The 24,786-nt window shown below is 44.5% G+C and overlaps 1 protein-coding gene across 1 annotated transcript in view; it reads right to left on the reverse strand.

Moving 5' to 3' along the window:
* Positions 1-15,104: 15,104 nt before the first annotated feature.
* LOC106560455 (uncharacterized) overlaps positions 15,105-24,786 on the reverse strand; it is a 47,790-nt gene continuing 38,108 nt past the window's right edge. Inside the window, exon 2 of the mRNA XM_014123378.3 lies at positions 15,105-17,587. Coding sequence (XP_013978853.1) covers positions 16,730-17,587 — 858 coding nt within the window. The 3' untranslated portion in view covers positions 15,105-16,729. The remainder of the gene's footprint in view (positions 17,588-24,786) is intronic.

Genomic DNA, 24,786 nt, shown 5'->3' on the forward strand with positions numbered 1-24,786 from the left:
AGCCCAACACCACATAAACACACTGAGAGCCCAACACCACATAAACACACTGAAAGCCCAATACCACATAAATACACTGAGAGCCAAACACCGCATAAACACACTGAGAGCCCAACACCACATAAACACACTGAGAGCCCCACACCACATAAATACACTGAGAGCCCAACACCACATAAATACACTGAGAGCCCAACACCATATAAATACACAGAGCCCAACACCACATAAATACACTGAGAACCCAACACCACATACATACACTGAGAGCCCAACACCACATAAACACGCTGAGAGCCCAACACCACATACATACACTGAGAGCCCAACACCACATAAACACACTGAGAGCCCAACACCACATAAATACACTGAGAGCCCAACACCACATAAACACGCTGAGAGCCCAACACCACATAAACACACTGAGAGCCCAACACCACATAAATACACTGAGAGCCCAACACCACATAAACACACTGAGAGCCCAATACCACATAAATACACTGAGAGCCCAACACTGCATAAACACACTGAGAGCCCAATACCACATAAACACACTGAGAGCCCAACACCACATAAATACACTGAGAGCCCAACACCGCATAAACACACTGAGACCCCAATACCACATAAACACACTGAGAGCCCAACACCACATAAATACACTGAGAGCCCAACACCACATAAATACACTGAGAGCCCAACACCACATAAATACACTGAGAGCCCAACACCACATAAACACACTGAGAGCCCAACAACACATAAACACACTGAGAGCCCAACACCACATACATACACAGAGCCCAACACCACATACATACACAGAGCCCAACACCACATAAATACACAGAGCCCAACACCACATACATACACAGAGCCCAACACCACATAAGTACGCTGAGAGCCCAACACAACATACATACGCTGAGAGCCCAACACCACATAAACACACAGAGCCCCACACCACATAAATACACAGAGACCCACACCACATAAATACGCTGAGAGCCCAACACCACATAAATACGCTGAGAGCCCAACACCACATAAACACGCTGAGAGCCCAACACCACATAAATACACTGAGAGCTCAACACCACATAAATACACAGAGCTCAACACCACATAAATACACTGAGAGCCCAACACCACATAAATACACAGAGCTCAACACTACATAAACATGCTGAGAGCTCAACCACATAAACACACTGAGAGCTCAACACCACATAAACACGCTGAGAGCTCAACACCACATAAACACACTGAGAGCTCAACACCACATAAACACGCTGAGAGCTCAACACCACATAAACACGCTGAGAGCTCAACACCACATAAACACGCTGAGAGCTCAACACCACATAAACACACTGAGAGCTCAACACCACATAAACACGCTGAGAGCTCAACACCACATAAACACGCTGAGAGCTCAACACCACATAAATACACTGAGAGCCCAATAGCACATAAATACGCTGAGAGCCCAACACCACATAAATACACTGAGAGCCCAATAGCACATAAATACGCTGAGAGCCCAACACCACATAAACACACTGAGAGCCCAACACCACATAAACACAGTGAGAGCCCAACACCACATAAATACACTGAGAGACAATAGCAAATAAATACGCTGAGAGCCCAACACCACATAAACACAGTGAGAGCCCAACACCACATAAATACACTGAGAGACAATAGCAAATAAATACGCCGAGAGCCCAACACCACATAAACACACTGAGAGCCCAACACCACAGAAATACACAGAGCCCAACACCAAATAAATACACTGAGAGCCCAACACCACATAAATACACTGAGAGCCCAATGCTCCCCTCAAGAGAACAACATTAGTCCAGTAGTCCATAGTCCCTGTTTGTAGGTCGCGAACATGAGATGCACATGCAAAGAACAGAGAGCCTTTAAAATGACCAGATGATAAAGAGAGCACATATTTGTGGGAGGGGCAGTGTCAGACTTGTTAGTGTGTGTCACAAAGCGTGCTTGTCTGTGGCTAATTGAATGAAAGAGGTGCGGAAGAGGGTCCATTCAGTCCAGCCACTCAATTAGGCCATTAGGGGACTAGATCACAGATTCACTTTGACATGTTCTCACATTTCTCATTTGCCAGCTTAAACACTCTATGAAAGCATTTCTCTGAATCTCAATGACTGTGTGTGTGTGTGTGTGTGTGTGTGTGTGTGTGTGTGTGTGTGTGTGTGTGTGTGTGTGTGTGTGTGTGTGTGTGTGTGTGTGTGTGTGTGTGTGTGTGTGTGTGTGTGTGTGTGTGTGTGTGTGCGTGTCTCCTCTGTCAATGGCTCACAGGACTGTCTCTTTATGAGGTGTCTCACCTGTTTAATAATTTACTGGCAGGACTTACTCAGCCTAAAATTACTCAAGAGGACTGGAGGCCCACGAACACAGCAGAACAATCCTCACATGTATACTGTATGCATAATATAACCTACAGCCTTATTCTAAAACGGATTGTGTCGAGGCACAGATCTGGGGAAGGGTACCAAAACATTTCTGCAGCATTGAAGGTCCCCAAGAACACAATGGCCTCCCTCATTCTTAAATGGAAGAAGTTTGAAACGACTAAGACTCTTCCTAGAGCTGGCCGCCTGGCCAAACTGAGCAAACTGAGGAGAAGGGCCTTGGTCAGGGATGTGACCAAGAACCTGATGGTCACTCTGAGATCGAGAGTTCGTCTGTGGAGATAGGATTTCCGTCAAGAAGGACAACTATCTCTGCAGCACTCCACCAATCAGGCTTTTATGATAGAGTGGCCAGACAGAAGCCACTCCACAGTAAAAGGCACATGACAGCCCGCTTGGAGTTTGCCAAAGGGCACCTAAAGGATCTGCAGAGAGGAATGGGAGAAACTCCCCAAATACAGGTGTACCAAGCTTGTAGTCTCAAACCGAAGAGACTCCAGGTTGTAATTGCTGCCAAAGGTGCTTTAACAAAGTACTGAGTAAAGGGTCTGAATACTTATGTAAATGTGATGTTTTACATTTTTTATACATTTGCAAAAAAATCGAAAAACCTGTTTCTGCGTTGTCATTATGGGGTATTTTGTGTAGATTGATGAGGGGAAAAAATTATTTAATCAAATTTAGAATAAGGCTGTAACGTAACAAAATGTGGAAAAGTCAAGGGGTGTCACACCCTGGCCATAGAGAGGTTTTTTATTCTCTATTTTGGGTAGGCCAGGGTGTGACTAGGGTGGGCATTCTATGTTCCTTTTTCTATGTTCTTTATTTTCTATGTTTTGGCCGGGTATGGTTCTCAATCAGGAACAGCTGTCTATCGTTGTCTCTGATTGGGAACCATACTTAGGTGGCCCTTTTCCCTCCTTGTGTTGTGGGAAGTTGACTTTGTTTATGGCACATAGCCTTCAGCTTCACGGTTTGTTGGGTAGTGTTTATTGTTTTGTTCGGCGTCTTTTCTAATAAAATCAATATGTACGTTCACCACGCTGCACCTTGGTCCTCTTCTTTCAACCAACGTGACAGAATTTCCCACCAACGGACCAAGCAGCATGGTAAAAATGACTCCTGGACATGGGAGGATATCCTGGACGGCAAGGGATCCTACACATGGTAGGAGATCATGGCTGGAAGGGATCGCCTCCCATGGGAACAGGTGGAGGCAGCCAGGAGAGCGGAGGCAGCAGGAGAGGGGAGCCAACGTTATGCGGGAACACGGCTGGCAAGGAAGCCCGAGAGGCAGCCCCCAAAAAATGTTTTGGGGGGGCACACGGGGAGATTGGCGGAGTCAGGCGATAGACCTGAGCCAACTCCCCGTGCTTACCAGAAGCAGCGTGGTACTGGTCAGGCACTGTGTTATGCGGTGAAGCGCACGGTGTCTCCAGTACGCACTCATAGCCCGGAGCGCTATATGCCAGCCCCCCGCAAGTGCCATGCGAGAGTGGGCATCCAGCCAGGGCGGATTGTGCCAGCTCAGCGCGTCTGGTCTCCAGTGCGACGTTTTGGCCCAGGGTATCCTGCGCCGGCTCTGCGTACTGTGTCTCCGGGGCGTTGGGAGGGCTCAGTTCGTCCTATGCCTGCGCTCCGCCCGTGCCGGGCGAAAGTGGGCATTGAGCCTGGAAGAGTGGTGTCAAGCCTACGCACCAGATCTCCAGTGCTCCCCCACAGCCCGGTCTATCCTGTGCCTCCTCCACGGACCAGGCCTCCAGTAGGTCTCCCCAGCCTGGGGAGTCCTGTGCCTGCTCCCAGAGCCAGGCCTCTTGCATGTCTCCCCAGCCTGGTGAGTCCTGTTCCTGCTCCTCGCACTAGCCCTGTGGTGAATGTTACTAGTCTGGCGCCTCCAAAGCTAGTCCCATGCATCAGGCCTCCAGTGTGCCTGCCCAGTCCAGTACGTCCTGTTCCTGCTCCTCGCACTAGACCTGTGGTGCGTGTTACTAGTCTGGCGCCTCCAAAGCCAGCCCCACGCATCAGGCCTCCAGTGCGCATTCCCCGTCCAGAGCTTCCGGCGACAGTCCCCCGTCCAGCTTCCGGCGACAGTTCCCCGTCCAGAGCTTCCGGCGACAGTTCCCAGTCCGGAGCTGCCAGAGTCGCCCTCCAGTCCGGAGCTGCCAGAGTCGCCCTCCAGTCCGGAACTGCCAGAGTCGCCCTCCAGTCCGGAGCTGCCAGAGTGGGTGCCCAGTCCGGAGCTGCCAGAGTCGGTGCCCAGTCCTGGGTCGGCGGCGAGGGTCCCCGCTCCAGAGGCGCCACCTAAGTGGGCCGTGCCAGAGGTGGAGCGGGGTCTACGTCCCTCACCGGAGCCGCCACCACGGAGAAAAGCCCACCCAAACCCTCCCCTATAGGTTCAAGTTTTGCGGCCGGAGTCCGCACCTTTGGGGGGGGGGGGGGGGTACTGTCACGCCCTGGCCATAGAGAGGTTTTTTATTCTCCATTTTGGGTTGGCCAGGGTGTGACTAGGGTGGGCATTCTATGTTCCTTTTTCTATGTTCTTTATTTTCTATCTTTTGGCCGGGTATGGTTCTCAATCAGGGACAGCTGTCTATCGTTGTCTCTGATTGGGAACCATACTTAGGTAGCCCTTTTCTGTCCTTGTGTTGTGGGAAGTTGACTTTGTTTATGGCACATAGCCTTTAGCTTCACGGTTTGATGGGTAGTGTTTATTGTTTTGTTCGGTGTCTTTTCTAATAAAAATAATATGTACGCTCACCACGCTGCACCTTGGTCCTCTCCTTTCAACCAACATGACAAGGGGTCTGAATACTGTCCGAATGCACTTTTTTCAATGTGTTGTACCTGTATGACACTATAAAGTCAAGATGCTGAAGGTACATTTAAATATTCAATGTTAGTGATCAATGATGTATGAAATTAAAACTGATTCACATTATGAACCAAGAACTTCAATGCAACCTATACAACTGATATGAGACCTTTGAGCCAAATTGAATGCAGAATTTCAGGTCTTACCCTAGCTGAGAGAACTCTTCTCCACGATATATACATCTCAATGGAGTTGAGTGTCGGTGGAGTTTACCTCCAACTACATCGAGTTACTATCAGTCTGTACATAAAAATGTCCATTCTTTAATGTGTGCCTTGTACCTCTATTTGTCCTGTGTAACTGCAAGCCTTTCTTTGGGTGCTGAAATCTGTAGTTTTTTATAAAAGTAGCATTTTACGCCACCTCTGCCAAGGGAGCCGTTGTTTGTTAAAACCTCTTGGGGATAGAATCCCACTGACGGGATTGCTAGCATGGCGGGAAATTCAAAACACCAAAAATCTAATTATTTCAATTTCTCAAACAATCAACTATTTTACACCATTTGAAAGATAAACATCTCCTTAATCGAACCACATTGTCCGATTTCAAAGAGGCTTTACGGCGAAAGCATAAAGTTAGATTATGTTAGGAGAGTACATAGCCAAAAAAGTACACACAGCCATTTTCAATTCAAGGACAGGCGTCACCAAAAGCAGAAAACCAGCTAAAATTATGCACTAACCTTTGACAATCTTCATCAGATGACACTCCTAGGACATTATGTTAGACAATACATGCATTTTTTGTCCTATCAAGTTCATATTTATATCCAAAAACAGCATTTTACATCGGCGCGTGTCGTTGACAAAATGTGTCTCCCCCAAAACTGCCAGTGAATTTACAAAATAATACTCATTATAAAACGTGGTTAAAGTATTAAACTGTTATTCAAAGAATTATAGATGAACATCTCCTGAATGCAACCACATTGACAGATTTCAAAATAAATTTACTTGGAAAGCACACTTTGCAATAATCTGAGTACTCTGCTCAAAAAAATACACTACGCAATACAGATAGCCGCCATGTTGGAATCATCTAAAATCATAAATAACATTAGAAATATTCCCTTACCTTTAATAATCTTCATCAGAAGGCACTTCCAGGAATCCCAGGTCCACAACAAATGTAGTTTTTTTCGATGAAGTTCATAATTTATGTCCAAATAACTCCATGTTGTTCCATGTTGTTAGCGCGTTCAGTAGGCTACTCCAAATGTAGGGCGTGGGAGGGAAAGGTCACGACGAAAAGTCAAAAGAAAAATCTATTTACGTTCGTTCAAACATGTCAAACGTTGTATAGTATCAATCTTTAGGGCCATTTTTAACGTGAAACATCAGTAATATTTCAACCGGAGCTTTCCTGTGTCTTGAAAAACGTTTAAAATACAAGGTCTCATCTCACATGAACGTGCATGAACGCGCAATAATGAAGTGACGACATCCCAGGGACATCAACTTCCCTTCCTTCTCATCCGGTCTCTGTTCATCATAGACGCTTCAAACAACTTTATAAAGACTGTTGACATCTAGTGGAAGCCATAGGAAGTGCAAAATGAATCCTTTGTCACTGTGTGTTTTATTGGCAATGACTTGAAAATAGTACAGCCACAAGATTTTCATTTCCTGCTTGTATTTTTTCTCGGGTTTTTGCCTGCCATATGAGTTCTGTTATACTTAGAGACACCATTCAAACAGTTTTAGAAAATTCAGAGTGTTTTCTATCCAAATCTACTAATAATATGCATATTCTATTTTCTGAGCCAGAGTAGTAACCTGTTTAAATTGGGTACGTTTTTCATCCGGCTGTGAAAATACTGCCCCCTAGCCCCTAGAGGCAGATTTCTTTTGTTTTGTGAGTGGAATTGTACTTTTTTAAACTATGGATTCCAAATCCAACTGACAACTCTATAACAAACAGGACAAGGACAGGTACACACTAAGCATTAAATAATGGCTATTTATGAAAGTATCGAGTGGTAGTGGATGCTTGAAGTCATAACTTCCTTCTCAGTGGATGACAGTGGACAATGGATTTTGGGGGTCAGTTTGACAGACTTCACATGAAATGAAATTCCACGAATACAGAATGATGCTGAGACTCAGATTGTTCACTTTAAAATGTACACTACTGGTCAAAAGTTTTAGAACACATACTGAGTCAAAAGTTTTTCTAAAATGTTTATTATTTTCTACATTGTAGAATAATAGTGAAGACATCAAATATATGAAATAACACATATGGAATCATGTAGTAACCAAAATAGTTTTAAACAAATCAAAATATATTTTATATTTGAGATTCTTCAAATAGCCACCTTTTGCCTTGATGACAGCTTTGCACACATTACTCACCCACATGGGATGAGTCATGTGTATAATTTTGGAGGCCCGTGTTCACTCTCATATGTGATACTATGGGAGAGACGGAATTAATTCCCACAGACACACAGACACACAGACACGTGCACACAGTACACTATAACATAAAACAGATGAGCTTGTTCGGAAACCATATTATGGGGTTGGGTAGCCATTGTAGATTGAACAACAACTCCCCCTTGGGTTTCGCCTCTAACCTCTACCCACGTCTGATTGCATCACTTTGTGGGAACACTGTGGCCTATTTCGGCCCCTTGGTTTACTTCCCCCCCGAATCCCATAGAGAGGCTTCCCCCAGAGTAACACACACACACACATACACACCACACTGCTTACCCAATAATATGATAACTATAGCTGCATTCCAGAATGTGGAGCGAGAGTACTCACTGCAGACAAACCAGGAGAAATATAAATATGAAAATACTACAAGAATGTGGCTCTTAGAGTGACACTGCTTAATTTAAAGGCAGAGCTAAACAACACGTATGCCAGACTCCAGATAGAGCTGAGTTTTTTTATGTCACTGGTTTGAGAGCAGAATATGTGTGTGAGAGACTGGGAGGCAGGCCACACGGGTTTAGGACACACAGTACGTCCAAAACAAAGCTCTGTATGTAACCATCAACCTATTTTCCACTACCCTGGTTTATGGTCCTGTCTCCCCAAGGCAGTGCTGTAAGAGGTGGCTTGTGGTGTTACTGTCCTCAGGTTCAAGGTAATATGAAACAGTTTGGGGCTGGTATTGTCCTGACATGAACAGAGATTCCAGGAGATGTGTGGTCCAGTGTGGATTGTGGTCTGCCCTGTGTGGACCATTATAACCATAAACCAAACCAAACGAGACACACACATCCAAGAGAACCATCTCCTCAGGATGTGATGAAACAAAAACATTGTGGTGTGTCAGTGAATACAGTGCATGTTGTGTCTTACAAAATGCTATTATTAAGCTGTGTGCTTGTCCATTGTACAAACTATGGCAGTAGAGCACCATGGACAAACTGAGGGTTTCGGCTGGTCCATTGTCTTGCTCTCCATATAGTATGACGATAAGCTGTTTTTACAGAGACCAGAAGGCTCATCTGTTGTTGATCTGTGTTAAACAACATTTTATATGATTGTTGGATCTCCACCTACCTCCTGCTGTGCAGCCTCTGTGGTGGAACTCCCACCCTGTCCTGATGTTGTCGAGCCCTGTGCTGTAGTAAGCTGTCCTCCCCACTGTTCCTTTGTTCTTTTACAGCCTCACAAGAATCTGTGTCCACTACCCACCACTGTGGTTAGAGTCTGCTAACACGCAGACGTCAACACAATCCATACATGTTTAGTCTGTGCATTTGTTATACCACACATTATCAGATTCAGACATAACCGATCTGTCTCCAAATAGTAAAAATCAATGGCCCTGAAACTGACACCAGAACCAGCTATCATCAGGCAGCCAAATGGCCAGTCAGTGACATAGGCTTTGTTTTTCTACAATGTGGTTCAATTTCTCTCTTGAACCTCTAAAAGTCTAACAGGGGAGGGATTGTTTTAAGATGGTCATACTATGGATCACAAAAGTATCTAATTGTATGATTATAACTAGAGTAGAGCCAATGGACCTGAAGGCTACGGCACAGAGCAGTTTCAGCAGTCTGAAAAGAGGGTTGATAAATGGTTGTCATATGATGTGAAGTGCTAATGGGTTTGCTGGGAAGTAGCGAGGAGGGAGGACAGGGCTGGTTGGAGGGTATTGATTAGAAAATGTACACCAGGCTCTCTGAAAGAGAAGCCCATTGGAATAGTGGTGATAGAGAAACACAGCTAGGCCTATACAATAACAGTACATCAAGGATAACGGGCAGTTAGCACTAAACCCAATGCCACAATAAATGAAATAAGGACACATCTCAAGGTGGAACGATGGCTCCTTGTGGGTTACAAGAGAATAACACAACTGCTAATGAAGACAGGCTGGGGAGGATCTCTATCTCTCCTGAGTGCATTGTTTTCTTTCTTTGTAGAGAAATATTTGAAATATGGCCAAAGACAGCTCTTTAGGGAACAGGGAGGTGAAACCGCTGATACTTCTGGGTTTCAGTTCTTTTCAGACATAACATTCTGTGACTTTTATTTCAGCTTTGTGTTAGAGATTACAAAGACGTTAGTGTAACATTGAAAATATATTTAATTCATCACTTCCGTAAGCTACACATTTGCATACTGCATATAATTCTCAACATCAATGCACATGTCAATCATTAGATATATATCTCAATAATATACACACAAAATAAATAGCTTCTTCCTGTAAATGTCCGTTTTCACTTTTTGAGTAAATGCAATACACTATAATTTGATCACAGTGGCCTTATTTCACTTCCAATTCTCTGTGTTCAAGATATGAACACAACACACATAGCGGACTGGCAACAAAAGCAAGAGAGAAAGAGAAGAAAAAAAAAACTGTTCTTAACGGATGCTTTCTTTGAGGACCCTGTCATGTGCTTAGAAACCCATGTCAATGCTGAGGGTAATGCATTCTGGGAAGAGAACAGCAGGAAATATTGGAAGCGGAAGCTTCTTTCAGCTCCCTGCCTCCACACCGCCCCCCCCCCCAATTCCGGCCCTCAAATCCATGGAAACATAATAAGCTAACTTTCCTCAAGCCACTACAATAGGGGCCCCAGCATTGGCTAGCAATGAGGTGCCAAAAGCCTCTTTAGTGTGTCTCAGCTTGCTATACAGCGTGTGACTGGCTTTCTAATCCAGAATGGAGAAAATATGCAGCCTGATGCTGCAAGGCTACTGTTTGAAAGATTCCCTTATGACATACATTAGGTCTGGTAATTCAAGAACTAACTGTACATTACTGTTCTACACTTTCCCTAGGTGGGATAGGGACTACTTCTGTAATATATTGTGCATTTGGGAATGACAGCATTGCCTTGTTTAGTAGTACAAAGTCAATATGCACAGTCTTTACAGCCACTGACATTCTAATGTCAATATGTAAAACCTGGTTTGGATCATTGCCATGGCTACTGAGTGGATATCCATTACTCCGTAAAATCATGCTCTGTTTGTCTGCGGTTCAAATCAGATGATGAGTGTTTGGCACCTGTATTCAAAACAAACATCACACTGGACGTCTGATAAGCAAACATCATATAGTGGGTATCTGATAATGAAATACAAACACACTTCAGTTATAGTTTACCATCAGTGACCAAGTTCATTATATGACAGTGACCAAGTTTATATTATGACAGTGACCAAGTTTATATTATGACAGTGACCAAGCTCATATTATGACAGTGACCAAGTTTATATTATGACAGTGACCAAGCTCATATTATGACAGTGACCAAGTTTATATTATGACAGTGACCAAGCTCATATTATGACAGTGACCAAGTTCATATTATGACAGTGACCAAGATGATATGACAGTGACCAAGTTCATATTATGACAGTGACCAAGTTCATATTATGAAATTGACCAAGTTCATATTATGAAATTGACCAAGTTTATATTATGACAGTGACCAAGTTCATATTATGACAGTGACCAAGTTCATATTATGACAGTGACCAAGCTCATATTATGACAGTGACCAAGCTCATATTATGACAGTGACCAAGTTCCTATTATGACAGTGACCAAGTTTATATTATTACAGTGACCAAGCTCATATGACAGTGACCAAGCTCATATGACAGTGACCAAGTTCATATTATGACAGTGACCAAGTTCATATTGTGACAGTGACCAAGTTCATATTATGACAGTGACCAAGTTCATATTATGACAGTTACCAAGTTCATATTATGACAGTGACCAAGCTCATATTATGACAGTGACCAAGTTCATATTATGACAGTGACCAAGCTGATATGACAGTGACCAAGTTCATATTATGACAGTGACCAAGTTCATATTATGACAGTGACCAAGTTCATATTATGAAATTGACCAAGTTCATATTATGAAATTGGCCAAGTTTATATTATGACAGTGACCAAGTTCATATTATGACAGTGACCAAGCTCATATTATGACAGTGACCAAGCTCATATTATGACAGTGACCAAGTTCATATTATGACAGTGACCAAGTTTATATTATTACAGTGACCAAGCTCATATGACAGTGACCAAGCTCATATGACAGTGACCAAGCTCATATGACAGTGACCAAGTTCATATTATGACAGTGACCAAGTTTATATTATGACAAACCAATATTTGTGTGTTCTATTGATACCTCTTGAGAACTCTTTTTCTCATTCCAGATTCTTACAGGCCTACAAATAGATTATTACAGTGGATCTTGTCTTCTCTAAAATACATCACGAAATGTATAGCTCAGTCTGTAATGCGAGTTAAACCATTAGGAAAATATAAAGTATATATGTATGATCTGACATGTTTGATGATCATGGTCTCCTCCAATAAGAATGTCTCCTCTGTTTGGGCTGGCTAATTCGATGAAAACCACAAAGTAGGAGGGAAACACTGGCATGCCATGACTTACTACCAGCCAACCCATCTGTTAAATGAAAGCATTAGGAGTCTTAACAGAAGAGCTTTAGAATACTAAAGGCTACATCACGGAACACCCAACATCTAACTACGGACGGTCTTCTACTTTATCTACTGGCATGCACATTCTATTTTTACCATAGAGAGAGAGAGAGAGAGAGAGAGAGAGAGAGAGAGAGAGAGAGAGAGAGGAGAGAGAGAGAGAGAGAGAGGAGAGAGAGAGAGAGAGAGAGAGAGAGAGAGAGAGAGAGAGAGAGAGAGAGAGGTTGGTCGGTCCTGGGGCTCTGGTCACAAACACAAACAGACCTCACAGAGCCCCATGACAGCAACACAATTAGACCCAACCAAATCATGAGAAAACAAAAAGATAATTTACTTGACTCATTGGAAAGAATTTACAAAAAAACAGAGCAATCTAGAATGCTATTTGGCTCAAAACAGAGAGTACACAGTGGCAGAATCCCTGACCACTATGACTGACCCAAACTTAAGGAAAGCTTTGACTATGTACAGACTCAGTGAGCATAGCCTTGCTATTGAGAAAGGCCGCAGAAGGCAGACCTGGTTCTCAAGAGAAGACAGGCTATGTGCACACTGCCCACAAAATGAGGTGGAAACTGAGCTGCACTTGCTAACCTCCTGCCAAATCTTTGACCATATTAGAGACACATATTTCCCTCAGATTACACAGATGGGTGAAATACCACAGTGTGCCATCACAGCAGCAAGATTTGTAACCTGTTGCCACAAGGGCAACTAGTGAAGAACAAACACCATTGTAAATACAACCCATATTTATGTTTATTTATTTTCCCTTTGTTACTTGAACCATTTGCTTATAATATTATATTTGTAATGTCATTATTCTTTTATTATTTTTTATATATTTTTTTAACTTTTACCCCTTTTTGTCCCCAATTTTGTGGTATCCAATTGGTAGTTACAGTCTTGTCTCATCGCTGCAACTCCCGTATGGACTCGAGAGAGAGAGAGAGAGAGAGAGAGAGAGAGAGAGAGAGAGAGAGAGAGAGAGAGAGAGAGAGAGAGAGAGAGAGAGAGAGAGAGAGACAAAGGTCGAGAGCCGTGCATCCTCCAAAACATAACCCAACCAATGCTTCTTGACACAATGCCCGCTTAACCCGGAAGCCACTCACACCAACGTGTCGGAGGAAACACCGTACACCTGGCGACCGTGTCAGCGTGCATGCGCCCAGCCCGCCACAGGAGTCGCTAGAGCGCGATGGGACAAGGACATCCCTGCCGGCCAAACCCTCCCCTAACCCGGACGACGCTGGGCCAATTGTGAGCCCCCCCATGGGTCTCCCAGTCGCCGGCTGCGACAGAGTCTGGACTCAAACCAGGATCTCTAGTGTCACAGCTAGCAACTGTGATGCAGTGTCTTAGACCACTGCGCCACTCGGGAGGCCATGTCTTTATTATTTTGAAACTTTTGTGAGCGTAATGTTTACTGTACATGTTTATTTCATTTTTGTTGATTATCAACTTCACTTGCTTTGGCAATGTTAACATATGTGTCCCATGCCAATAAAGCCCTTAAATTCAATTGAATAGAGAGAGAGAGAGAGAGAGAGAAGGAGAGAGAGGAGAGAGAGAGAGAGAGAGAGAGAGAGAGAGAGAGAGAGAAAGGGGATAGGGAAATATTTAAGTGATGCAGTGTGGTTGGGACTGTAAGTGGGCAAAGCATAGAGCTGGACACCAGTTCTGGCACAGATCCCCCTCTCCATCCCCAGGAACTGGGTTATGGTCATTGTTTCCCCATTGCCATCCTTATTGTACCATGGCCCGTGAGTAGACGTGCACTAAACGTACACGTTGGCACTGAATGTATGTTTCCAGCAAGTCATTGTGCTGGTGGAAAACAGGATGACAAAAGGAGGTGGAGAAGAAAGAAAAAAGCCACAGTGCAGTTTGAAAGTTGAGGAGGAGTGGGTGTGCGGAGACAGGGAGGGGTGCGTGGAGGGTTGTAATGTAGCTGAGGTCTGGAAGTGAGAACTCATCTGAAACATATTAAAAATGCTGCTCTGATAGGAGTGCTGAGTGGTACAGAACTGAAGACATGCAGGCAAAGACATCACACAGAGACAGACACCCTAAAACAATAGAACTAAGACTGTCAGCTTGTAACAAGGTCGTAAGGCGTTGAGTATACATCATCCAAAACATCACTAAGGGAAATCCTAACGTAATTCAATTGAAAACAGTCCATCATCATCTGATTTGTTACACTAACGTGGTTGAATGCGGCGGCAGGTACCCTAGTGGTTAAGAGCCAACTAGGTGGAAAATCTGTTGATGTTCCCTTAAGCAAGGCACTCAACCCTAATCGCTCCTGTAAGTTGCTCTGGGTAATGTAATGAATGCTATGCATATCACATCTGATAACATTCGCAATACATATGCCTTATATAATGGCATGCAGTGCATTGTTCTCCCAGAGTTAATATGAGTAATGGTGGAGGTTATAGTGAAGAAGAGCCCCTTGGGACTCGTTAGTATCTGATAAAGTACCTGTGCACAGCAAGCCAGTCGCAAACACACGTGCACTCACACACACATGTACTTACATACGTGCACTCTCTCCCTCTCTCTCACCCTCTCTGTCGTCCTGGAAACCCCTGCTTTGGAGTGTCCAGGCATTATTAGTTTTCAGTGGTGACGATTCTGTGTGAGAGTGGGTTGTTTATAACTGAATACAAAGGCTCAGAGGGAATATTGCTTTTAAAAAGCAGTCAGCACATGACATGCAATTTTCACCCACCCAAATAACTAACAAGTTCACACCACTCAACACTGAGTGAAAGATCAGAGACGGTTGGACTCATTAAGACACGTACAGCAGAGGACTGAATCAGTCATTTAAACGATCAGGATTATCAGAACAACAGTGCAGTCATCTTGGGACTGGAGGTACAGGCATAATAGTTTAGGATGACACCAATCACAACAACTGATGTCCAAATGAAACAAAAATAGTGTATAGTTAAAAAAGAGACAATAATAACACTCAGCCATAGAGACATTTTTCTACAACAACCACCCACAGAAGTACCCGATGCACAGATTAATTGTATTGCGATTCACTGATTATACAAATTGCATTGACTGGTTAAGTACTGTAGGTAGTAGGACATCGACAATAGCACAAGTGTGCAAACAGTAGGAACATTCTATATGCTCTTAGCATACTATGATGGTACACACACCTACAGTATGTATGAGAACGATTCCGCTATCTATAGAGTGTGTTACAATCATTTTAACATGGGGTTGTGAGGGCAAACTAGGTTCTATAGATGCGAGTGATTGTAACAAATATATTTTTTTCTGTTGGAAAATTGTTAATTTTCTCTGGTATTGTATGTTACAATGCATAGAGGAAAGGAGGATAAACATGTCAAAAACAAACTTGATTCAGAAAAATATCAACACTGTGCTTCATCTCCAATATAATACTGACATCAATGTTCTAGAAAGTTAGTGCAGTCACATTTAGAGTGAATAGAACATAATGTAATGATGTTGTGTTCTCCTACACACCTGATATCTTGCACCATGGAAATGGTAGACATTTGTATAATATGTGCAATCAACCTCTCTCTTAATATTTGACCGGTAGGGTCATTACATGGGAGGGGGAAAAGTGTTTTTACACAAAAAAAATGCTGGGTTGTTTGGTTGACCCAACTACTAGGTTGCAGGCATTGGGTCACTTAGTTGGATTGTTTTCTTTAAAAAGAGCAAGGTTGAGTTGTTGTTGTTGCTGGGTTATTGATGCTGGGTTATTGAGACCCAGCGGTCAGGTCAGAAGACTGGAATCGCGACTACAGTAGGTAGCGCCGTGGTTTCATATAGTTATTTTTGGCCACCCGTGAGAGTAAACATCATTCCGGTTTATCTGTTCTGATATCAGAAGGTTAAGGTTGTACACTGACACTTTAGTAGATTTAATGAAGCTTACAAAAGTCTAAGAGTTCCTTAAAAGCCTATGCAAAACCCAGTGTTGGTATACTTACCACTATGTAACAATACGTACAAAATGATGTTATTAATAATACAATGGAATATGTAATGTGTATTTTATTTAATGAAAATTGAAATTAGCTGTGTATTTAAGATTATGAACAAGAATTACATTTATTTTCACTGGTGGCGAAAAAATAACTATCTGAAACCCACACACCTAATAAGCCACGTCTCCTGAAAATAACCTATGGATTACATATAAAAAGAGCTGTTCAACCCAGCATGAAAATGAATATAACCTAATTGATGGTTAAATTAACCCATGTTTGGGGAATCACAACAACCCAACATGCTAGGTTATTCACACAACCTAATTGGCTGGGTCAAAATAACCCAGCGTGTGTCCTGTCCAACATTTACCCAACACTTCGTTACCAAATAACCCAAATTAGGTTGATTTTAACCCAGCATTTTTTAGAGGGAAGTGGTGTAATACATCCACCTCATAGAAATGTCACATCGTCCTGCGACTGCACCCATCGCCAGTGGGCATCATACCCCAGGTGCATCTTGCTGTTTATCTTGCAGGCATCTACGTCTATCTTGCCATTCTTATAGGGTTTGAGTTTTGGGCTCTGGCTTTTCCCCAGCTTTTCAGCCAGGCAGACCCGGGCTGAATCAGTAGGTCCTCGTGCTTGCCTGACTGCTTTCTCCAGGGCGCCGTTGCTCTTACTGGGCTGCTGGGTTTGGCTGGGGTCCTTGGTATCCTTGGTGATGGTGGTTCTTTTCACTGCATCTGTGGCCTTAGTCCAAATGGAAGACTCCTTATTGGGGATATCTGGCTTGACTTGGGGAGAGCCAGGATCAACAACTACCTTGCCCCCTGTGCCTTGTCCTACCCCAGCTCCAGCCCCAACCCCTGCCATAGCCACTGACCCTTCTCCAGCTCCAGCACCTCTCCCAGCCCCTGCCCCTGCCCCAGCCCCTGCCCCAGGCACTGCCCCAGCCCCTGTCTCTGCCCCTGTCCGAGTGGGCGTCACAGTCCCAAGTGGAGTAGAACACAGCACAGACTCAGAACTAGAAGGGCCGTACTCGTCCATGTCATCAGCAAGGGTGTCCAGATAACTGCCTATAGAGATGTTATCCAGCTTGTCGTTCAGGGGGTCCTGCAGGCTGCTCCAGCTGCCCCTCCAGGTGTCTCCTCCAGGGCCCTCTCCCAGGCTGTACTGGCTGCTGGTCAGACTGCTGCAACGGCTGGTCAGGGTGCCGCGCTCCTCCAGGAGCCACTTACATGCCTCGATCCCCTCGTGCACCGCCAGCAGCTGCTGCAGGATCTTCACGTCCATCGAGCGCAGGTGGGCCTATGGAGAAGAAGAATACTTTATTGATACAGGAGAGGGGAGAGAAGAGATGGTGGGAGGAAAGCAACTGACTCAGGAGAGAGGAGAGAAGAGATGGTGGGAGGAAAGCAACGGATTCAGGAGAGAGGAGATGGTGGGAGGAAAGCAACGGACTCAGGAGAGGAGATGGTGGGAGGAAAGCAACGGACTCAGGAGAGAGGGGAGAAGAGATGGTGGGAGGAAACAACTGACTCAGGAGAGAGGAGAGAAGAGATGGTGGGAGGAAAACAACGGACTCAGGAGAGAGGAGAGAAGAGATGGTGGGAGGAAAGCAACAGACTCAGGAGAGAGGAGAGATGGTGGGAGGAAAGCAACGGATTCAGGAGAGAGGAGAGATGGTGGGAGGAAAGCAACGGATTCAGGAGAGAGGAGATGGTGGGAGGAAAGCAACGGACTCAGGAGAGTGGAGAGAAGGTGGGAGGAAAGCAACGGACTCAGGAGAGAGAAGATGGTGGGAGGAAAGTAACAGACTCAGGAGAGAGGAGAGAAGAGATGGTGGGAGGAAAGCAACGGACTCAGGAGAGAGGATAGAAGAGATGGTGGGAGGAAAGCAACTGACTCAGGAGAGAGGATAGAAGAGATGGTGGGAGGAAAGCAACTGACTCAGGAGAGAGGATAGAAGAGATGGTGGGAGGAAAGCAACTGACTCAGGAGAGAGGATAGAAGAGATGGTGGGAGGAAAGCAACTGACTCAGGAGAGAGGATAGAAGAGATGGTGGGAGGAAAGCAACTGACTCAGGAGAGAGGATAGAAGAGATGGTGGGAGGAAAGCAACTGACTCAGGAGAGAGGATAGAAGAGATGGTGGGAGGAAAGCAACTGACTCAGGAGAGAGGAGAGAATAGATGGTGGGAGGTAAGCAACTGACTCGGGAGAGAGGTAAGCAACTGACTCAGAAGAGAGGAGAGAAGAGATGGTGGGAGGAAAGCAACTGACTCAGGAGAGAGGATAGAAGAGATGGTGGGAGGAAAGCAACTGACTCAGGAGAGAGGAGAGAATAGATGGTGGGAGGTAAGCAACTGACTCGGGAGAGAGGTAAGCAACTGACTCAGAAGAGAGGAGAGAAGAGATGGTGGGAGGAAAGCAACTGACTCAGGAGAGAAGAGATGGTGGGAGGAAAGCAACAGACACAGGAGAGAGGAGCATTTGTGGGAAGAAAGCAACGGATTCAGAAGAGAAGAGATGGAGGGAGGAAAGCAACTGACTCAGGAGAGAGGAAAGCAACGGACTCCGGAGAGAGGAGAGAAGAGATGGTGGGAGGTAAGCAACTGACTCGGAAGAGAGGAGAGATGGTGGGAGGAAAGCAACTGATTCAGGAGAGAAGAGATGGTGGGAGGTAAGCAACTGATTCGGGAGAGAGGAGAGAATAGATGGTGGGAGGTAAGCAACTGATTCGGGAGAGAAGAGATGGTGGGAGGAAAGCAACGCTCAGGAGAGAGAAGACAGCGGGAGAAAAGCAACGGACTCAGGAGAGAGGAGTTGGTGGGAGGAAAGCAACGGACACAGGAGAGAGAAGACGGTGGGAGGAAAGAAACTGACTCAGGAGAGAGGAGATGGTGGGAGGTAAGCAACTGATTCGGGAGAGAGGAGAGAATAGACGGTGGGAGGAAAGTAACTGACTTGGGAGAGAAGAGATGATGGTAGGAAAGAAACTGACTCAGGAGAGAGGAGGGAGCTGTGAGAGCGGTGGGAAAGAGAAAGAAGATAGGGAGATGGAGGATGGAAGGGTAAGAGGAAGATAGGAGAGGAGCAAGGTGAGAGAAGGAGATGAGAGAATAGAGGAGGAATAAGAAGAAGGAGAAGTAAGGTAATGGTGTCACGACTTCTGCCGAATTCGATGCATCTCTTTATTCGGGCAGTGCTCAGCGGTCGACGTCACTGGTCTTCTAGCCATCATTGATCCATTTTTCATTTTCCATTGGTTTTGTCTTGTCTTCCTACACACCTGGTTCCAATCCCATTCATTACATGTTGTGTATTTAACCCTCTGTTTCCCCTCATGTCCTTGTCAGAGATTGTTTGTTGTTATGCTCGTGATTATAGATTGGTGCGCGACGGGTTCTTGTACCCATAACCTATGGATTACATATAAAAAGAGCTGTTCAACCCAGCTCTACTTTGGTTTTGGAGTTTTTGTTTTACGTTATTAAACTACTCCATTTATACCAAATTTGATTCTCCTTCGCCTGACTTCCCTGCCACCTACACACACGACATGACAAATGGTAAGGGAAGAGATGTTGGAACAGATGATTTTTTTCAAAGGTGAGAGAAGATGGGAGGTGGAACAGATGAAGCCAGGAGAGTAGATATATATGTTTTAAAATAATAATGAATGTGCAACACAATACGTGGGAAACAAGAAGAAAATATAGGCTGGGAGATTAATTTAGTAGCAGGGCGGTGAGAGATGAATGTTGTAGCAGGGTGGTGGGAGGTGAATGTTGTAGCAGGGTGGTGGGAGGTGAATGAAGTAGCAGGGTGGTGGGAGATTAATGTATCAAGGTGGTGGGAGATGAATGAAGTAGCAGGGTGGTGGGAGATGAATGAAGTAGCAGGGTGATGGGAGATGAATGAAGTAGCAGGGTGGTGGGAGATGAAGGTCATAGCAGAGTGTTGGGAGTAAGAAGAGGTGGATTTGAGAGAGAAACTGAAAAAATAATTTGGGTTAAGTAGCATTCCCCACAGTTAAAACAAGTTGCCAACCGCAGTAAATTGTAAAAGTAAGAAGACTTACGGAAAATAAATGAAAGTTGTAATTAATCAAAATAATTTGGCACCACTGCTTTTAATACGTGTAGGAGGGATGCTGAATAAGCCAGGGATAAATAAGAGGAAAAAACAGTGCTACGGTGATGGAAAATCCAACAGAATACATTAGCAGAGATGTGCTCCAGTCCAGTCAGGAGCTAGGGCCAAGAGGTAATATATGGTAATGAGATTTATGGCCTCCCCCCCCCCCCCCCCCCCCAAGGGTTAGCAGAGAGAACTGCCAACTGGATACACCACACTCCTAGAATGCAACTCAATCACTGTGAAATGCCTATCGCACTTCCAATTGCTTAGAGTTCCAGGACAGTGGATAAAGTACAGACACCTAAAATCTTACAGATCTTTGACCTCTGACCTTTTTCAGTCTTTGTGTACCTCTCTCGTTGCCCCCACTGCACCACCCCTCATGACCCTGCAGGTCAAGTCATTAAAAAAGCATCTGAGTGGAACCTATTGATTGATTTCTCTGGCCTACATCCACTTTCCTTAAAATGTGGTTACTGCACAATGTACATGCCTGGACCTTTCTGTCTCTGTATCTCTCAGCCGGAGCAATACATAAATCATATGGATATAGATTACTCATATATCTCTCTCAGGCTGCATCATTATAGCTCATAACTATAATCACAAAAAGCTCATTTGGTAATAAACTGCAGAAGGGGCCCACATGAGACATGTGATGGATAGGTGTAATATAGGAAACATAGACATACTAGAGATGATCTTCCAATAATACAAATCACACTGGATATTGTTTCATCAATCTGAATGCCCTTTCAGTGAACTACTCTCCATCCAGCGAAACAAAGGAAATGGTGATGGGATAACACTGCGTTAGAGTACCCTTCTTTGGCCCTATACTATCCAATCCAAAGTGTTTGTGTCCTTGCCAACTCAGCTCCACTCCTCCCAGCCTGGGGCAGAGACCAGGAGACACAGGCCATCCGGAACAGAACAAGAGATGAGGCAGAAAGTAACAGCTTTCTCAGACAGCAGAGCTTGTGTATAGGAGGGGGAGGAGGAAAAAGAGAAAGCGGAGGAGGAGGGAGACGGCACCGATATCTCTCTCGTTCTTCCGATCTCTCCCTCTCTCAGTAAATGAGCAGAAGGGGCTATAGTTGTTCTGCTGATGCCAAAGCCACACTGACCGACCGGCTGTATGCTCTGCTGTAGTAATGAGTTAGTCTGACGCTGTGAGCACAAATCACCAATCAAAAGACCAAAACACAGGAAGCAAGAGAGGGAATGCAAAGCTAAAGCCAGGCTGCAAGGTGGGAAATAAGAACATACAGTGAGGGAAAAATGTATTTGATCCCCTGCTGATTTTGTACGTTTGCCCACTGACAAAGAAATGATCAGTCTATAATTTTAATGGTAGGTTTATTTGAACAGTGAGAGACACAATAACAAAAAAATCCAGAAAAACACATGTCAAAAATGTTATAAATTGATTTGCATTTTAATGAGGGAAATAAGTATTTGACCCCCTCTCAATCAGAAAGATTTCTGGCTCCCAGGTGTCTTTTATACAGGTAACGAGCTGAGATTAGGAGCACACTCTTAAAGAGAGTGCTCCTAATCTCAGTTTGTTACCTGTATAAAAAGACACCTGTCCACAGAAGCAATCAATCAATCACATTCCAAACTCTCGCTCTCCAAGGATGTCAGGGACAAGATTGTAGACCTACACAAGGCTGGAATGGGCTACAAGACCATCGCCAAGCAGCTTGGTGAGAAGGTGACAACAGTTGGTGCGATTATTCGCAAATGGAAGAAACACTAAAGAACTGTCAATCTCCCTCGGCCTGGGGCTACATGCAAGATCTCACCTCGTGGAGTTGCAATGATCATGAGAACGGTGAGCAATCAGCCCAGAACTACACGGGAGGATCTTGTCAATGATCTCAAGGCAGCTGGGACCATAGTCACCAAGAAAACAATTGGTAACACACTACGCCGTGAAGGACCAAAATCCTGCAGCGCCCGCAAGGTCCCCCTGCTCAAGAAAGCACATATACATGCCCGTCTGAAGTTTGTCAATGAACATCTGAATGATTCAGAGGACAACTGGGTGAAAGTGTTGTGGTCAGATGAGACCAAAATGGAGCTCTTTGGCATCAACTCAACTCGCCGTGTTTGGAGGAGGAGGAATGCTGCCTATGACCCCAAGAACACCATCCCCACCGTCAAACATGGAGGTGGAAACATTATGCTTTGGGGGTGTTTTTCTGCTAAGGGGACAGGACAACTTCACCGCATCAAAGAGACGATGGACTGGGCCATGTACCGTCAAATCTTGGGTGAGAACCTCCTTCCCTCAGCCAGGGCATTGAAAATGGGTCGTGGATGCGTATTCCAGCATGACAATGACCCAAAACACACGGCCAAGGCAACATATGAGTGGCTCAAGAAGAAGCACATTAAGGTCCTGGTGGCCTAGCCAGTCTCCAGACCTTAATCCCATAGAAAATCTGTGGAGGGAGCTGAAGGTTCGAGTTGCCAAATGTCAGCCTCGAAACCTTAATGACTTGGAGAAGATTGGCAAAGAGGAGTGGGACAAAATCCCTCCTGAGATGTGTGCAAACCTGGTGGCCAACTACAAGAAACATCTGACCTCTGTGATTGCCAACAAGGATTTTGCCACCAAGTACTAAGTCATGTTTTGCAGAGGGGTCAAATACTTATTTCCCTCATTAAAATGCAAATCATTTTATAACATTTTTGACATGCGTTTTTCTGGATTTTTTGTTGTTGTTATTCTGTCTCTCACTGTTCAAATAAACCTACCATTAAAATTATAGACTGATCATTTCTTTGTCAGTGGGTAAACTTACAAAATCAGCAGGGGATCAAATACTTTTTCCCTCACTGTATATTTAAAGCAATTTAATGTTCAATCAATTGAGTTCTATTTAGCTAATTGTAGACTACTGTCTGATGTGTAGGACTAACATGTGCGCAATGATGTGCAGCCTCATTATTTGCAGCCATAGGTGATCATTTATTTTTAGGAGCTGATCTGTCATCAGTATCTAATGTTAAGGTAAGATTTGAATGGAGAATGCTGATCTGAGAGCACCGATGCCTTTCTTTCGATCGCACCTATTGAACGTTCTCCCTATGTGGTGTTTTTTGTAAATGCATGTGAGTTCTTTGGCCATTATAGAAACAATGAATAATTTTCTGCCAGAAATATACCACCCTTCATCCCACTGCTGGCTTGCCTCTGAAGCTAAGCCGGGTTTGTCCTGGTCAGTCCCTGAATGTGAAAGCAGATGCTGCTGGAAGTGGTGTTGGAGGGCCAGTTGCAGGGCCAGTAGGAGGCAATCTTTCCTGTGGTCTAAAAAAATCTCCCAATGCCCCAGGGCAGTGATTGGGGACATTACCCTGTGTAGGGTGCCGTCTTTCGGATGGGACGTTAAACGGGAGTCCTGACTCACTGTGGTCACTAAAGATCCCAATGGCACTTATAGTAAGAGTAGGAGTGTTAACCCCGCTATCCTGGTTAAATTCCCAATCTGGCCCTCATACCATCATGGCCTTCTAATCATCCCCAGCTTCCAATTGGCTCTTTCATCTCCTCTCCTCTGTAAATGAGAGTGTGTTCTCAGTCAACTTAGTGGGTAAAATGAAATAAAACACTCGTAAGCTTATGTTCCATCGCTATCAAGAAACTGGGCTCAAGCTATTACTTCATAGACATGGCTATTTGAATTTATGCAAACCATATGGATTCTCCCTTTAAAGAGGGGAGGGGGTGAATATCAACAGCTGCTATACATTAAGCACATACCAGTCCCTGTGACTCTCAAAGTACTGAATAAGTTGGCTGAGTGAGCATTTGAAAAAAGAAAAGAAACCTCCAGTTTTTTACTTCTTGATGGCTACTTCCCACTAAGTCCAGGCCGGCTGTCTTTTTTGTGTCCGGTCCGGACGGCCCCAGCTCCATGAGGGGGCTAAAGTTTCAAATGTTTAGTCCCCTCAGTTTTAGTTTTGTATCCCTATTTAAAATAGAAAAAAAGTTAAAATGATTGAGTGAGAGGTTGGTGGCAAAACAAATTATATCTCCGCTGCGCTGTGTTAGCACAATGGGCAAGGTACTCCATGGTGTGTATAGGGGACTATGGAAAGCCTCTGGGGCTGTTAGGAATGACTCCTTTGGGGTTTCCATAAAAAGGCAGGAAAACGCTTCTCATCTCTGTGGTAGACTGCACAGCTATTTTCAAGTCTCTCTAGAGATGTTCGATCAGGTTTAAGTCCGGGCTCTGGCTGGGCCACTTAAGGACATTCAGAGACTTGTCCTGAAGCCACTCCTGCATTGTCTTGGCTAAGTGCTTAGTCTGAGGTCCTGAGCACTCTGGAGCAGGTTTTCATCAAGGCTCTTTC

Source organism: Salmo salar, chromosome 10, assembly GCF_965601325.2.
Source record: "Salmo salar chromosome 10, fSalSal1, whole genome shotgun sequence".
Classification (NCBI taxonomy): Eukaryota; Metazoa; Chordata; class Actinopteri; order Salmoniformes; family Salmonidae; genus Salmo; species Salmo salar.